Source organism: Bactrocera latifrons, unplaced genomic scaffold (assembly GCF_001853355.1).
Source record: "Bactrocera latifrons isolate USDA-ARS-PBARC rearing strain unplaced genomic scaffold, ASM185335v1 scaffold_35, whole genome shotgun sequence".
In the NCBI taxonomy this organism is placed as follows: Eukaryota; Metazoa; Arthropoda; class Insecta; order Diptera; family Tephritidae; genus Bactrocera; species Bactrocera latifrons.
This window is the reverse complement of record NW_017536990.1, coordinates 214,247-231,641: the sequence shown is the minus strand read 5'-3', so window position 1 is coordinate 231,641 and position 17,395 is coordinate 214,247. Positions and strand designations below refer to the sequence as shown.

General features: G+C 33.9%; 3 protein-coding genes across 11 annotated transcripts in view; all 3 read right to left on the bottom strand.

Moving 5' to 3' along the window:
- Window positions 1-14: 14 nt before the first annotated feature.
- Window positions 15-2,143, bottom strand: LOC108971664. 2 transcript variants are annotated; one of them, XM_018937900.1, is made up of 2 exons: window positions 1,145-2,143; window positions 15-1,051 (listed from the first exon to the last, which is right to left on the bottom strand). In XM_018937900.1, the coding sequence occupies exons 1-2, from the start codon at window positions 1,275-1,277 to the stop codon at window positions 162-164; spliced, it is 1,023 nt and encodes a 340-aa protein (XP_018793445.1). In that variant the 5' UTR covers window positions 1,278-2,143; the 3' UTR covers window positions 15-161. The 2 variants fall into 2 exon arrangements, with proteins under 2 accessions (XP_018793445.1, XP_018793446.1); XM_018937901.1 differs by having other exon boundaries at window positions 1,134-1,203.
- A 71-nt stretch (window positions 2,144-2,214) lies between these two features.
- On the bottom strand, window positions 2,215-8,371 carry LOC108971663. 4 transcript variants are annotated; one of them, XM_018937898.1, is made up of 7 exons: window positions 8,258-8,371; window positions 6,015-6,450; window positions 4,976-5,952; window positions 4,622-4,744; window positions 4,416-4,562; window positions 3,717-4,347; window positions 3,104-3,631 (listed from the first exon to the last, which is right to left on the bottom strand). In XM_018937898.1, the coding sequence occupies exons 2-7, from the start codon at window positions 6,438-6,440 to the stop codon at window positions 3,191-3,193; spliced, it is 2,745 nt and encodes a 914-aa protein (XP_018793443.1). In that variant the 5' UTR covers window positions 6,441-6,450; window positions 8,258-8,371; the 3' UTR covers window positions 3,104-3,190. The 4 variants fall into 4 exon arrangements, with proteins under 4 accessions (XP_018793441.1, XP_018793442.1, XP_018793443.1 ...); XM_018937899.1 differs by having other exon boundaries at window positions 3,104-3,550; XM_018937896.1 differs by having other exon boundaries at window positions 2,215-4,347; window positions 8,258-8,370.
- A 917-nt stretch (window positions 8,372-9,288) lies between these two features.
- Window positions 9,289-17,395, bottom strand: part of LOC108971659 — a 15,627-nt gene continuing 7,520 nt past the window's right edge. For all 5 annotated transcript variants that reach the window (XM_018937887.1, XM_018937888.1, XM_018937889.1 and 2 more), the window contains exons 3-6: window positions 12,368-14,626; window positions 12,038-12,231; window positions 11,536-11,950; window positions 9,289-11,460 (exon numbers count right to left, since the gene is read on the bottom strand). In XM_018937887.1, coding sequence (XP_018793432.1) covers window positions 11,150-11,460; window positions 11,536-11,950; window positions 12,038-12,231; window positions 12,368-14,626 — 3,179 coding nt within the window. In that variant the 3' untranslated portion in view covers window positions 9,289-11,149. The remainder of the gene's footprint in view (window positions 11,461-11,535; window positions 11,951-12,037; window positions 12,232-12,367; window positions 14,627-17,395) is intronic.

Sequence of the window (17,395 nt, the reverse complement as noted above, 5' to 3'; positions counted from 1 at the left end):
TAGATGTTTAGATTTCAGTAAAAAGGTACAATAGTTGGAACTACAATTCCCATTACTATTATATACATATAAGTCTAATAAAAGCTGAAATAAAATGATAATTTCGCCAAGTATTATACTAATACTCCTAACTTGAATCTCTTATTTCTGCTCCTTTTCCTTTAATTGATAATTTGTGTATGTTGCATATTTCTGATGTTTGCTATGACATCTTCATAGAGAAGCCTATCATCCGCTTTCCGATCAGGTTGTTTCGTACAATTGACTCTTAAAATATAACAATCTCTTTTTCTTTCATTTTCTTCTTGAGTTTTGGAGGGTAAGTTTTTTAACTCATTCTGCGGGAACTTTTGCATTTTTGAGCTTTTCATATTGCAATTTGAATTCCAGTTTATCATATCTTCTTTATTACGTAAAAAAAAATCGGCATCCTTCAATAGATGATCCAAGTGCAATAACAACAAAGTCCCTTTTCGAATAATCAAATTTGCATTATCGACTAACTTCGAGGTAGATGGTTGTTTTTTATTTCTTTGTTCCCCTTTGGAGTTGGACGCTTCCTGTAATTCACGACGTACGCGATTTCTTCGCAATTTCTGCGACAAGTTTTTATGATCATTGCCTCGTCGAAACTTGTTTTGTTTGTTAGCCGTCTTCATAACTACAGTATGGGTTATAAAATTTTTGTGCCGGTGTCTTGCCCGTTGCTTTTGCTGATCAAGTAGCGTCTTGTTTTTACGAACTGACGCTAAGATTTCGAGCGGCAGTGTAGTGGATGCCATCAACATTGGCATATATTGGAGCTGAGTCTTTAATAATAATAAACCCGTTGTGTTTGAATCACTTACAAGTTTATTATGAAGACGTTTGTGTGTTTGCATTTGTACTTTCTGGTTTAGTATAGTGCCTGCCAGCTGTTTTTTTACTTCGTTCACTTTCTTTGGCCACTTGCTACTTGTTGCACCATTTGTTAGAGTGGAAACTTTCATTAACTCTGGTATTGATACGGGGTTCATTGACTGTAGCCAAATGGGCCGTGCTTGTTGAATGCCTGCTCGATAAATAATTTTTATTAACAATTGAAATGTTTGGAAACGCAGAATTATATGCATCACACTATTTGCAATATGTACCAATTTACTACCTTGTGGATGAAATGGTACATTGTCAGATAGCATTCCAAGTGACAACCCTTTCAATTTGATAGCAATACACACTTTGAAAAACCAAATGCTTAGCGCAAGTATTCCAATTGCACATTTCATGGCTATATACATCTTTATTCACTTTCACGATACATTGTCAACCGCACTGTACATTGGTTACACTTCAACTGTGAAAAGTTTTACCTATACAGATATTTTATAAACAAAATTCCTTATACATATCTTTTCTATGTAACAACTGGAAATAGACATTTGGGTAGTTAAATGGGTAAAAAACAGAGTTTGGGAAGTTGAGAAAAAATATTATTTTATTTAAACACCGTCCAACTTTATGAAAGCGGAATAGGTTTCTCACCGCAAATCAATTTTTTTATCAACCATTCAAATTAAACAAGCACGGTGGTATGCCAGTAAATTCATATGCAGCAGTGCCACTAACGAGTAAGGAAGTTTTGTTGACATAATAATTGTTTGTAACAAAAACATCAATTGAAATACTTAGATAAAAAGATATATATATATATATATATATATGGTCAGTACGACAAGCCATTTAAATTCCGAATGTCTTTCCCTCCGTGCATTTTAACTTCCTAACGATAACTGTAGTGATGAGATAAGTTAGTCAACCTTAAATACTCAAACTTTCTACAGAGTATCACAGTAGGATAAACTGTGGTGTAAAGATATTTGAAAATTAAATAATAACTACTCCCTTTACAAGGAAAAAGGTTATGTTTAAAAATATTTTAAGTGAGATAACTGTCTGAACAAAAATTCAATAAATTTTACCGTAGAGATAATACGATAGGATTGCATCCAAATCAGGCGTGGCCCATCTGGTTACAGTTTGGGTATTTTAACGAAATTAAGGGAACATATCATCTTAGCCACTGCCAATGTAATCTGGATCTGTGATCGGAAATTACACAAATCGGCCTTTGATTTTATAGTGATATCTGTTTTTCTGCATGAATGTCAAATATGTTATTTTTATTTTACCATATTTTCCCCGAACCCTGGTACGTCCTAATAACAATTTCCGTTCTTCTAATTAGTGTATTTTATTTCTGTGGAAATTAACAATAGTCAAAAATAATGATGGTAATAGTTTTGAGTACACAAATATCTTTAATCCATAATTTATAGCAACCTTTAGTCACTTATTTCAGTTAAATTTAAAATATTTATAAACGGATGAAACAGGCTTTGACCAACGATTAATGTCTTCGTATTGTTTATATATACTCACAAATATTATTCCTATTCCTATTTTTATTTCATCTTCTTTTCCACTAATTGTAGGTTTACATACATGTGTGTATAAGAGTTCCTCATTAAATAGTTACTAATTAAGAAAAACTCTCCATAATTTTCTTTCAAATATGAGTTTACTTAAACTACAACATATGCTTATTTCTATTGGTCATTATTGCTTTTAAAAAATCCAAATATTTACATATATGGATATATGCTATGCATTCCTACGAGAGAGCTCGCTTTCGATAGTTTAATAAATACGCGGATTAAATTAATGAAACTATATAAATATAAAAATAAATTATATTATATAATCAATACTCACATATCGTGAAAATTCTATAAATACGAAATATTTTTCTAATACGAATGATCTTTCATTTTTATTAGAACCGGATGCCAGGTATTGTCATCCATATGAAGTCTGTTGACCATATCTACAGTGTTTCCGGTTCTGTCAGGCAAACTCAGCCCACTTTCTCTATTTCTTGAGTTAGCGCCTAAGTTTTCCGATACAAGTGGTGTTCGTTCTTTCATTATCTTATGAGGATATATTTGTCCTTCACTACTATCATCAATTTTTCTCTGTTCACCTATTGTTTTTACTGTTGCCACGACGGTGGAGTACTTTTGGTTTTCGAAAAAGTCAATAATAGGATGATAGCTATAGTTTATTCTTTTTACACCGGGCTCAGATGATATTTGAGAAGTGTCTGCTGAATTACTAAAGTCGGTTGAGTTAGATTGAGTATTATGAATAGAGTTTACATGGAATGAAGGAACATGTGGAGATCGCGTGGAAGTCGGTTGTTCATTCTGCGAAAAGCTCCACTGATTTGGGTGGCCCGCTGTTGATGGCTTTGACCTTTTTCTTGTTCTAGCGGTTGATGTAATAATGGGGCGTGCTTCTGAGCGAAATCTTGATATGGAGTTCTGCTCGACATTGCCAAGAAATTGGTAATGTCTGTTAACCTTGCTGTTGGAGCTGTAATTACTTTGTTTTTGCTGAGTACCGTTATAGAACGAGTTCGGCCCTGACGTTTGATGGGCATTGGTGGCAGTATTGTTGATACTTTCAACGACTCGGTGTTGAATGGTCGTTGTTGAAGAAGTTGGGTCTTCCCCTGTAATGGGAGATTTAACGATGTCAGTAGGTGTGAATGTACCAGCGACTGCAGTAAAAATGGGTGAGATGCTAGTTGGAGCTGTATAGAGCACAGAATGAATACGTTGCCGTTTTTGTGGAGTTCGCTTATTAAAATTGGCCAAAGAGCTGGCAGGAAAGTTTACCTCTTGCTTCTGATGCAGCTCACTTGGTGCAATATCCAAATCTACACGCTCTTGATTGAAAGTATTAGCTGGACCCAGTCTTTTATGTGGCTGCCTACGTTGCGAATTTCTTATTATATTTTTCGTAGTGCCTGATGTACTCAAAGTATGGCCAAAATTCTTATGTTTGTGTTGGAGATCTTGCTTATAATCAATGAAATCATATTCTTCTTCGCCACCAGGGGGGATGAGATATGATCCCAATGTTGGATTCGGTGATTGAAGTTTAGATCGAGTATCTAACATTAACTCATTGTTATCATACTTTTTATGATTTCCTTTAAGACCATTATTAAGTTGGTAGTTTAAATCATCCTCATCCTGTTCGTCATTATAATTGAATTCTTCATTAATAGTCGAATAAATATCTGAGTTTAAAGCGGGTGTAAACTGTCTTGTTTTGGTATCTGCGTTTAACGGAAAATGATGCCGCAATCCATCTATCTGACAAGAGCAGCAAGTAGGTACTTTGAATATATCCACATGTAAGCCACGTGTTCTATCCCAACTAAGCAGGCGATGGTAATTATAGATCTGAGTGCAATGAGAACGATAGCTATGAGCCAAATAGGAGCAACTCTCTTCTGATGCACTGTTTGAAAAAATGCATAAAAAATCGTATGCCTTTTTAAACAACAAAGAGATATTTTAAGTACTTACATGCATTTCTCCAATCTGAGCGTTTGAGTATGCTGGCCGGTATTAACTATATATTTCCATTCGCCAGATGCGGAACGAGCCTTTTGAGGACGCGCATACCGAACAACACTCTGACACATTCCACCTCCATTAGCTTCGTTTTCTTTACTGAAGTTAATTTCATTTATAATGAAAATTTAGAATTTTTTTATTAAAATTATACTAACCGACGGATAGAAATGTCGTCAATGTCATCAGTTGCATCCAACTGGGCATACTTGTCATGATAATCGGCCCACAAAGCGACCATAGCGTTTTTATGTCGTCGAATGCTACCCATTATTAGATCTCTGATATTGTATTCGACCATGTTATATAATTATGAACAAATACTAATTTAAAATTTGAAGACTAAATTTTAAACTATAAAAAGAAAATCCAATTGAACCAGAAACCTTATAACAATGTTGAATCTTAAGATATTTGTAAGAATGGTTGATATTTATAGCCACGCTACAAACTAGTTATATGTATTAGTATATGTGAATTAGCTAAATTTACATTAAAGAATTAAAGCTTACAGTGGATAGTCCTCAGTTCGAATACACATAGAAGAAGTGAACCTCTCACATTTCTGGGGTGGCAAAACACCGTTATTACTCCTTCCTCCATTATGTAGTCCTTCTATATTGGAACGCATGTGCGAAACTTGGCCTCGTTTCCGTTTCGTAGTTGTTGGTTTAGACCGACTGAGGTGCTTTTTATTGCCTGCAATGCGGTATCGTGGACCTGCAATTAGCTCTTCAGGAATGGGTAAAATCTCGTCCAACCCATTTATCATAGATTCATTGTTGTTTTGTAGATTTACTTCTATTTCTTTTAAACTAGCAAAAGCAAGATTCTCAACTTCTTGATGCGATTTTGAATGCTGAAGTTGATTTTCAGTAAATGTTCTATTTCCGATATCTACATATTCAATACTATTCGATCGATTCTTGCTAGACAAAGAATCATTACTTATGTCTTTTGCATTAATAAAAGCTGTGGTGTTCAGTTGTATAATATTCCCTGTAATTCGACGACCAATATCGACATCATCGATTGAAGGTAAATCAGAGCGAATTAATTTATGGGCAAATTCTGATGTTGTAGCCATTCGTTTAGTTCGCTTCGGTGAATTCTCAATCGAATTAAAAGCACTAAATTGTTCGATTGGGGGTGAAGTTGTATTCAATACTTCTTGCAATTCCTCATTTATACTTTGCGGATCTAACATTTCTTCACCAGTTTCACTGAAAAATTCTTCTAATGACACTCCATTTTTATTTTGTCTACTAACGATAGATAAACCATCCGTTTTCTTAATTTGTTCTTCATCCAGTAACTCTGTTGAAGATACATCTTCCATGCGACGTTCTATACCTGGTGGCCGGTTATTTTGGCTCGGCAAATCGAGATTCAAAATCAAATATTTTCGAGCTGAATTGCGCACAAGATTTGCAATATCATACACAATTGGAAGTAACAGTTTCTTGTCATTTCCAAACATCGCACGTACCTGTCATAGTAAGCAAAATAATAAAATTATTAGCCACAAGAAACTTAGTGGGTAAAATTTACCTGTTCTAATTTTAGGCCTTGGTCACCCTTCAAATTTATTTGTGCTGTTATTAGCGCAGACAATGTTAATCGCTGTTGAGGAGTTAAGGCACGTAATATTGGCATAACTTCCACAAACTTTTGGCGTAACTGCTCATTAGTTAAGGCTTTCGAAAGTGCACTTCTCAAAACATGTTCTCTCAAATTAAAAGGGCGAATTTGGGTTTGTTCATCCAAGTCGCTCATTGTTACAAAAGTTTGAATAAAGTTATCGTCGGCAGCATTATGCAATTGATCTCTGATTCGCTCGCTGTTGTAATTCCATTCAATTTCCTTTAGGTTTGCGAAATCGAAATCGACCAAATCATCATTCGATGTCATAACTAACCATAACAAACAAAAAAAGATGGCCCAAAATAATGTATGGGGTTTTCCACCAGTCTGCATATTCGTGAAACTAAAAATATAATTTAGGATATTATAAAATAATTACATTATTTTTATGCACAAAATTTAAAGCTTATATGTATTATCAGATTCAACCAAGTTACAATCAAAATTCAAATTTTGTTTCAATATAAGTAACTTTATTTTATATTTTACTTAACGATTAGAATTAAAAGCTTTCGTACGGAAGTAGGAGTGGACTATGCAAAACTCATTAAAAATGTTCATTCGTTTGGTAAAAAACGGCCAGGATTTATATAAACCAAGGGAATTGTTTATTTACAGGGAGATAAGCATCTTTTAATAAAAATAGAAGATACTTAATATACATGTTTTGTCACATTCTTTACATGTTCTAGGTGCTATATACCCTTTTTAAATTTCAGTCAGTTCTTCGTAGTGTTAGAAGCTAAACTAAATATCCTTACAACGAACAGCTCCAATATTGCATCAATATGTTTTCCGAGAACCGACAGAAAATTAGTAGATGACACGTTTTGCAGTGCCCTTGGCAAGATTGAAAGTGAAAATTAATACAAATACAATGTGGACAACAATGAAGCCCACACTCATCCCACAAGTGGTAAACATTATTTCCAATAGATCAAGATGCAAAACAATTTGTTTCATCTTCACGTCGTACAAAGCTCGTTTGACTGTTTCGGCTACTTGTACTCTTGGTTCAATGACTTTAATGTGTGAAGAAAAGAAAAATCGTTTATGTAAATATATACTATAATAAAAAATATATTATTTCTCTGAGATTTATGCTAAGTATTATTCTATAACTCGAATCTCCTTATACGCTAAATCCTATATATGGCTATTCCATATTTTCGCACATTTTGCATTTATTTTTAACATTTCCGATTTTTACCTAATTAAGATACAGACTTGGTGCATTAGCAAGGTGTTTTTTACTCCGACGTTGCTGCGAATCAACCAAAATGTATGTAAAGCTTTGTATATCAAACGCTGAGATATTTTTTTGAATATAGAATTTCTTGCTATTGAATTTTGAATTTCGAAGCAATTCGTTGAAGAACCTTAGCAAAAAGTTTCCAATTGTTTATCTTCGATAATTGCAAAACGAATAAAATACATATTTCAAGACATATGTATATATGTAAATATACTGATGAAATAAAAGATATGCGTATTCATCTGAGACTGAACTCTATATGAAGAACACAGAATTGCAAAGATTTCAAAAATATTCGTTTATAATAGGAAGATAAAAAGCTAAATGCAACTACTACCAAAAAACGTTCTACAATGCCAACATACACGCCAACACTAATAGTTTGTACAAAAAAAGAGTTACAGCCGAAGAAGAAAAAGTTGACACAATTTTCTATTTGTTAGGTATGTCTTTATATATATGTACATATGTAGGCATAAGTAAAAATACATTCATATACAAGCCAATTTATACTGTTATGAAGGTGCACTGCGGCTGTAGCAAAGTGGAACATAATACACTTAAACACAACAGCTTCAAGCTTTTGTGCATACATTAAGTTTTTACAAAAGAATCCAAGAAAGTTAAATTTCAGACTTTCTAAAATGTCTACCAATTGGTATAGCAATTTTCATAACACATATTATTTCATAGGTATCTAGCTATAATGCCTTTATTTTTACCAACAATGAACTTTTTTGAGTACTGATATATGTACTACATATAGCTTGATGGAGAAACTATCACTTTGATTAAAGAAATTTTTTTTGCAAATTATAGAAGCACTTTTATTTACAATTAGTTACAAAATTTCAGATTATATGATTTTTTCATTTAATTAAATATATTTATTTACACTGAGCACTTATTATTCCAGAAAACCGGTTTAATATTTATCGCAGAGTTGGTTAATGCGCTTTCCAAATGCCGGTCGTATCACACTAAACTCATGCTAACAACTGACTCTATTGATGTACACTAACTATTAACATGGTTTCCAACTCTCAAATGTCAACGTTTATGCATATTGCTGCTGCTTCTGTTAAATACTGTATACACGCATTGTAAAATTGTTAATAAAGTATTTTGAAAAATGAGATTGCGTTTTTTTTAGCAAAATTGAGTAAAACCATAATATTGGATATATATAATATATATATCTACAATTTACTCCAGCTCCCCTTATATTAAATTTAGCTTTGATTGAGATCATATCAATTTCAATTATATGCATATCTTATTTGAGTTAATTAGGTATAATTGTTCCGAATTTAAAATGTTCGGTTACATTCTTTTGATCGTCGTACTTAGCCCATTTTTACTTCTTTTAATTAAAATTATGCAACAACAGTTCCCCAGAATATACCATAAATAACATTTCTCTGTTTCATATTCATTCGCTCTTGCAATTCGTACACATCTAAGTAGTTGTGCATAGCTGGTGAATAACTAACAGTCATAAAATCATGCATTATAAGTATACGAAAGAGTATATATCTAGAACTTGTTCGCAATGAGTTCACTATTTGAAAAGTTACTACTTTTATTCATTAAAATTATCAGTAAACTGCATGCTTTTTAAATCTTCTTTGGGTAGATACGTTGCTACGGCACATAGTGAAACATTGGATCACGGTGGGTGCTAATTTTAAACAAAATGCGTTTTGTTAGCAACATATTTCTGTTATTTAATCTTTTTTCCTATTCTCGTTTTACACTGGTGTTTTACAAGATGACTACAATATTTTTATACATATAAACATTGTATATCTATATATGTAACACTAAGTTCAGAAACGTAACACTAAAATTCAAAACAATTCATAAATACAAAAATTATATTTCAAATTATAAGCATTTTTTTTATTTACGTTTGTAAGAATTATTTAAATATTTTTTTGTTTTACTTAAAAAGAAAATAATAATAATTATAACTACACATAGCAACTGTAAAAGTACAACAGTGTGGATTATACTGATTGCTGCTACTGAACAATGCGGGTTTTTAGGATGCACCACTTGGTACCGATAAGACATTGTCAATATCACAACAGAATATCGAAAATTGACAATTGCGGCTACTTTGCTAGATTATGGGTGAAGGCACAATTCATAACAAATCAAACGCAACATCTAAAATTTTGTAGCGCTCTTATTGACCCTTTACAATTTCTATATATTGGGAATGCCAGAATAGAACTACAACCAAATATGCAGAGCATCATGAAAAAAACTTCATTAAGTGAAAGTAAATTCCCGAAAGTAAAAACTATTTATTTGGATCACAACTCGATCAATAATCGGGCTACATTATGTAGAAGTTGAAGAAATTAATTAACAATTGACAGTTCTCCTCTAGTAAATGAGTGTATTTTAAATCATTCGATAGATAGATATATCCGGGATATCGTACTATATAACCTTCGGTTGAGAATTGTTCAATTATTATTATTCAGTGTAATTTCAATCCAACTCAATTATGCAACGGCCCACATTTGGTAATCAAAAAGATTGCGGGAAATATTATTGTAGCAACCATTTCGACTGGAAATTTTAATGGAGAAATGTCCTCTTACCTCTTGCCGATTTGATATGAATTTGAAAACGTTTATTAAAAAACTATTAACATTATTGTTAAAAATTAAAAATGATCTACCCTCTTTTATTATCACAAGTATTATCAATTAACAACTTTAAAAATTAATGACTTCTACAATATAAAATTAACAAAATAAAAAATCAACATGTATTACCACATGTAGTACAATGATAAGTATTTTATGTTTATTTGTGCACAATAACAAATCGAAGAAAATTAGTATTAACTCTTTTGAAATTTGGAAGTAATCCACGGGGTTAATCTTACACCGGGAATAACGTTTTCGTTTTTATTCATAAATGCAATTTTACTGTTCAATAGTTAATAATTAAAGTATACCACATCCGCAGCGAAGCGTGAACGGCGTCTCCTATAACATAATGAATCCGATTTAAATTTTTCATAAAAATTTGGTAATTTTTTTGATGCTTTGCTTGTGTTCAAAAAGGTATTATATTTTAATCAGTATTGGTCATTTAGTAAGATAAGGTGAAACGTTCAAATTTGAGATTATTTTAACAACATTTTGTATAAAAAAATTACGGATTTTATGGTTTATTTTTTATTAATATTACATTTCAATTTATTAGAAAGGTTAACATTCTTTGATGTTATGATATTCTGTTTAGTATGATATATTTCATTCATGGGAAAGAAGGTATTGAAGATTCCTCTGCAGCATATTATCTTCATTATTAGTTATAATATTCTAAACAAATCATAATTTTCTAGAGACTAGAAGAAAATCTAATTAAATGATCTTAGCTTATGCATGTTTACTTATATACAATTAAATGTTTTTGAGATTACGACTGTCGTTTATTTATAAATAACAATTTAAAATCTTAATATGTACATTGTGTGGAGTTTGTTAAGTTTTTAAGTATAGATTTTTATATTCATAAAACTAAACTATACTATATACATATATACTAATATATGTTCCTATATACATATGTATGTATCAATTCCACTTCTAATTCCTGTAAATGGATATAATGTAAATAATACTGCTGCTAGCACTTCTTGATATCAGGAGATAATTTGGATTAAGTTTACTGTAAAGTTATTAACATAATATGGTAAGCCACAGACACTTGGAATTATTGGAAGATATTATATGTTAAAAGTGGTAGGTTTCAGTCATAGTCATATTTCGCATTCAAACTCGGATATTCGTTGATTGAAATAAACCATGCCATGTTCCATATCTTCACTAAATCCGCTAACATCCATATAGTCCGATTCTGCCGAGTCATCCTCCTCCCATTTGTGGAGAGAACGAGATATTTCTTGTCTCGCATATGAAAACGAAGGTCGTAAATGGCAATCCTTATGCCAACATCGAGTCATTAAATTGTAAAATTCTAAACGCGATTCCTTTGGCAACTCTGGCCTAAGACCATTTGGAACTCGTCGGATAACTTCGCGTCCTGTTAGATTGGCATATGGCGTAGATCCTGAAAGAATGTATAAATATTTTCATTATATATATGTATTATAGTAACTAGTAACCTTTTCTATGAATCTCTTACCTAATGTAGATATTTCCCACAATACTATGCCAAAAGCCCATACATCAGTCTCGTGCGTAAAAATATGATATTGTAACGCTTCTGGTGCCATCCATCGTATTGGTAATGCAGGCCTGCGACTCATCGAATCATGAGCATGACTGTGATCATGAGTATGGGTTTTTTTTTCAATAGCATCTTTTGTCGAGATTTGATTTGTATTAAAGTTATTATTCCAATGGTTTATAATGAAACGACTGCCGAAATCTAACTTTCTCTTCGTATTGCTACTTATTATTTTGTTAGCACTCTTTAGGTCAACCTCTTGCTGCTTATATTCACCATCTAAATCAATTGACATTCCAAAATCACAAATTTTACAAACACCATTATGATCCAGAAGGACGTTGCGTGCCGCAAGGTCACGATGTACAATCTTTAATGAAGGTTAAAGGCTAAATTCAGTATATGTAAGATCATATTTTCTATTAAAAATAAAAGTATGTATTGTCACTTTATTTACCCTTTTTTCAGCAATGTACTCCATTCCACAAGCAATGTCCAATGCAAATACACCTAGCGTTCGTGGTGACAGAGGTGTAGAACTGCGACCACCAGGCACAGAGGCTGGTAAAATATTTACAGCACTACGCGCAGCGCGCAGTAATGACAACAATCGTCCACGCATTGCATACTCCATAATTAGCATGTGTGGCTCTAAAATAAATATTTAATTAGTAAAAAGTAGTCATTATATCATTCATATACCACTACTTCATGTCAATTCGTGGCTCATGGCCGAATATTTACAAATATATCGATATATAAAAGGGAAACCTTTAACGACACTAACCAATTTCTAAGCAGACGCCAAGCAGGGTCACAACATTTTGATGTGAACCCAGTTTTCGCATAATGTCTGCTTCTTCTTTCAAACTGGATTGAGGATTGAATTTCCGGATCGTTTTAACGGCAACAATACGTGTACCTCCAAAATGGCCGCTAAGATTATCTGCCTCAGCTTTCCACACTTGACCAAAGTTACCCTCACCTAGTAGACTCTTTAGGCGAATATTGCTACGATCAAATTCTTGCTCACTAGTCACTGAGCATTGTTCGTCAAATCGCATGTCCTCATTTGTTTTCCGAGAGGTAACTTTGTTAATTGCCTTAGGATGATCGGATCGGTGATGGTCGATTTCATAGTTTTCCTTTTCGATCTTGTTTTGAAACTTCGAGTCAAGTTTCTTTACAGGACTAATAGGCTGTTGGTCACCAATGCATACATCGAAATCTTCCTCAATTTTAACGGTGCGACGAAATATGTATGATCGCACAAGATAAAGGGTAAGTGCACAAAGAGGTATTATTCCGATTCCAGCCAGCACCATGGTGGCAATATTAACGCGACGCATATCTAAAGATACTTCTCTACCATTGGCGACGAAAGTATACTTAATATCTGCTCTATTTATATTCGTTTGCTCAAGCTGAGTCTGTTTTTTTATTGGGGCTGTTTCTATAACACCTACAAGAGAGGATTCCATATCTTCATTTGAATTGGAAGAAGATGACTCTGACGGCATAGATGGTGTTTCAGTGATTGGATTCTCATAGGAGTGTCTCGATTTCAAAGTCGGGTGTAATATTTCACCTGGTTTGTCGGTGATTTCAATTTCCGCATTTGATCGATCTCGAGAAGACTGATTAAGAAATATAACTATATTTTCATCATTTTTTATTTCTTGAGTGAGACTTGGGCCAAGAGCTCGGAGTTTCTCAATGTCCTCTTTAACAATGGTCCTTGAAATTGTATTATTTGTAGTTGGTTTTACTGTTTCGTGACTACTAATTTCTTGTGTTACTTTCTGGTTCAGAAAATCAGGGTTTCTTATCCCTTCTTCATCAACTGTTCTGAGTCGAACAGTAGGTGAAACTGGTGATAATTTTCTAAATGCACGAGAGGTGATTTTTATGATTGATTCATTTGGTACAGTTGTATTTCTGACAAATGTTTTCATTGTAGCGTTGGCTGAAGGAACGCGAAGCGTTGTACGGTACAAAGTAATGGGTGAATCAGACACAAAATTTTTAGTGAATTCTGTTGTGGTCTGAATAGGCCCAGATGTTTCATTACTCTCGTCGGAAACCGTTATTAATAATGGTGTAGAAGAAACAACTGTAGATGTAACAGATGGTAGTTTTGTGAATTGTAAAACAACACTTTGGTCCATATTCTGTTCATTATTTTCTTTGATGAAAGATGCTATACTTTCATTGTTAAAAATAAGTCCACTCTTGGTTCCACCGGAGGTTATTGCACTCGCATGCGTAGACGAACGTCTAGAATAGTTGTATCCTCGATCTCTATATTTATATCTTGATCGGCTACGCTCAACAGCGGTTAAAGTTGATGAAGAAACGCGTGAGCTAGGAGTAGTAGAACCTAATTTTTTAGCAGAAATCCCCAATAGCCTGGGAAGTCCCTCGCTAACGGAAGTAATTTTCAATGTACCGGGCTTAATAGGTGGAAGTTTTTCACCGAAGTACAAGTACGGTTGGATATCATCTTCCTCAATGGAACTGGAAGTTATGGTTACTGATGATAAATCCTTATTTTTAGGCCGCACTTTCACATTTTTCATAACATCTTGTATATGATTTGATGTGTCATTTTGTCCCTTTGCAACAATAAATAGTCCATGGGAAGATTCGTCCGTAAAGAGTATCTCGTTGTTGTCTCGATCGGTGGTCAGCGTAGCTGAACCGGTTAGAGATGATTCGTGAATGATGATCGTACCATTCTTTGTACGTGTTAAATTAGAGCACTTTCGCATACAACTAGCAGTCGTACGACGCGTAAAGTTCTTTGTACAGTTTTTTAAACAATCTGATCGTACATCACCTGGTGCTTTAGATGTGGTCTCTAAGGATGAGGATCGTTCGGTGGTGCCAAGGCTTGTTCGGACACCTACACGAGGTAATGCATTACGACGGGCAGCCAGAACCATCATCAGCCTCCGCTCCCTCTCCTGTGAGGATATATTTGATGAAGTGGAAAGTCGTACTGGTCGACGCGTTGTTGGAGTGATAAATGACGGATCCGTGAGAGCTACCGAATTTAATAAAAGTTAAGAAAAATTTTTATAAAATTAATAAACACATTATCTTGTATTTAAAAATAAGTTGGGTATTTGTCTGTTCGCTATAGCTGACTAAACCGTTGCATGCAATGAAAAAAACTCTCTTTGTTTACATTTTTTGACATCCAGTACGTACAGATTTGACACTTTATATGGATTTCCCGTTACATTTGAGATAAACGCGCAGATAAGGAGATAATTTACGTAAATTTCAATATGACGCGCACTGGAAATACGAATTAAATGTGGCGATTTCATAAAAATGAAGTTCAAAAGATCCATAAAATGTAGTAAAATGAGGTTGAAGTTTCTGTGAAGCAAAATGGAGTAGAGAAATAATTTGTATGGGTCAACATATAATTTTAAAGTTTCGAGTTTTTTATTAGAAATAAAGAAGATAATTGATTTATTCCTGCAACGCAGTATCGCTACCAGGCAAAACCCCTTATGCAGAATAACAATTAAAACTTCGCATCTTTCTATTACAAAAATCAAATGTATACTGAAGTATTATATTAGGTTGTCTATAAAATGTTAACATGTGTTGATTCAATCCCCTAACAGCCTTTCACACAGGAGTTATTTATCAATTACCGGCTTATCTTTAATCAAGTAGTAAGCTGTGGGGAAGACAAAAGCTGGTTTCTCAATTATAATCTTAATATACTAAATTAATTTGGTTATGCGAAATAATTACTTGTTTTTGATTTATAATAATCAGTGTAAACAAGCTATTTTAGCTGCAAAAAATATCGATATTCACCCTTTCAAATACAACGGTAATTGCACGGCAATGAGAAATTGTTCAAATCGAACGACATTGTTACCAATCCTGACGAAACAGTCAAATATTCTGTCTAAATTTTTGAATTCGCTGAATTAACTTACGAATGTTCATCAACTCACATTGAGATGAAATTAAAAATACATTATTGATTATAACGAATTGATTAAAAACAAGTAAGGAAGGCTAAGTTCGGGTGTCACCGAACATTTTATAATTTTGCATGACATCATCAAGATATCTCAATTTTTACTCAAGTTACAGCTTGCACGGACGGATAGACCGACATCCGGATTTCAACTCTACTCGTCACTCTGATCACTTTGTTATATGTAACCATATATCTGACGATATATACCGTTATTAGCACCTTTACTGCGAGAGTATAAAAATGATACCCTCTGAATTACATGAAAATATCTGAGAGATTTACCAATATTTTCGGTGAAAAATTAGGTAAGGTGAGGCTAGGCACTGAGTTCTTCGTGTTCGATATCAGGTACCTTGAAAAGTTATAATTCGATCACGACAATTTTTCCACAAGTGATACTTCAACTCAAATACCGTATTTGTGTAAAGTTTTATTCGGCTATCGTCATTGTTTCCTAATGTATACATTATACAGAGAAGGCATCAGAAGGAATTCAAAATAGCGTTATATTGGAAGAACGCTTCGTTGTGAACCGATTCCACGCCAATTTTTAATTAAAAAAAAACCTGGTTGCAGCTTCCTTCTGCCATTTCTTTCGTAAAATTTAGTGTTTCTGACATTTTTTGTTAGTCGGTTAACGCACTTTTAGTGATTTCCAACATAACCTTTGTATGGGAAGTGGGCGTGGTTATTACCCGATTTCTTCCATTTTTAAACTGTATATGAAAATGCCTGAAGGTAACGACTCTATAGGGTTTGGTTGACATAGCTATAGTATTTTCCGAGGTATGTACAAAAAACTTAGTAGGGCGCGGGGCCACGCCTACTACAAATATGCCCCTCCCTAATGCGATCCTTTGTGTCAAATTTCATTTTAATAACTTTATTTATGGCTTAGTTATGACACTTTACAGGTTTTCGGTTTCCTCCATTTTGTGGGCGTGACAGTGGGTCGATTTTTCCCATCTTCGAACTTAACTTTCTTATGGAGCCAAGAAATACGTGTACCATGTTTCATCATGATATCTCAATTTTTACTCAAGTTACAGCTTGCACGGACGGACGGACAGACGGACAGACAGACATCCGGATTTAAACTCTACTCGTCACCCTGATCACTTTGGTATATATAACCCTATATCTGCCTCTTGTAGTTTTATGACTTACAAACAGCCGTTATGTGAACAAAACTATTATACTCTCCTTAGCAACTTTGTTGTCAGAGTATAAAAATTAAGTTATTTCACAATAAAAAATAAGGAAATTATTTCATTATTTCTGATTACATACTTTGTTTAATATCCTAATAACTTAAAATATCAAGCAGGGCAACGTCTGTCGACTCCGCTAGTACAGATATAAAATTGAAACCCTAGGACGGAAAGAAGTGAAAATTTGTACAGGTATTCCTTTAGTTTTTAGTAGTTTAGTTTAGGAGGATGGAGTCATGTGTAGAAGTTCACGCAGGTGAGGAAAGTTCTCTGATCGCCATTCACTTGGGAGTGGCCAGAAACGATTCTTTTACATATGACTCAAGCAGCTCACGACTTCCGGTCCTTGACCAAACATCCTCTGGGTAGCCTAAGAACATCCGTTTCAAGGCGAGCTAAAGTGAGAAGGCGAAACGTTCTCTGCATAGGGTTGTGCGCTGGGTTTGGGACCCGCCACGTAAAAAAACCACCCCAATGAAAACGCAACAAGAGCCTCGGATGAGAGACCCCACTTTTGATGACGAACATGCCATACGAAATAAGGACTACGCACCTGGAATGTCCGGTCCCTTAATTGGGAGGGTGCCGCTGC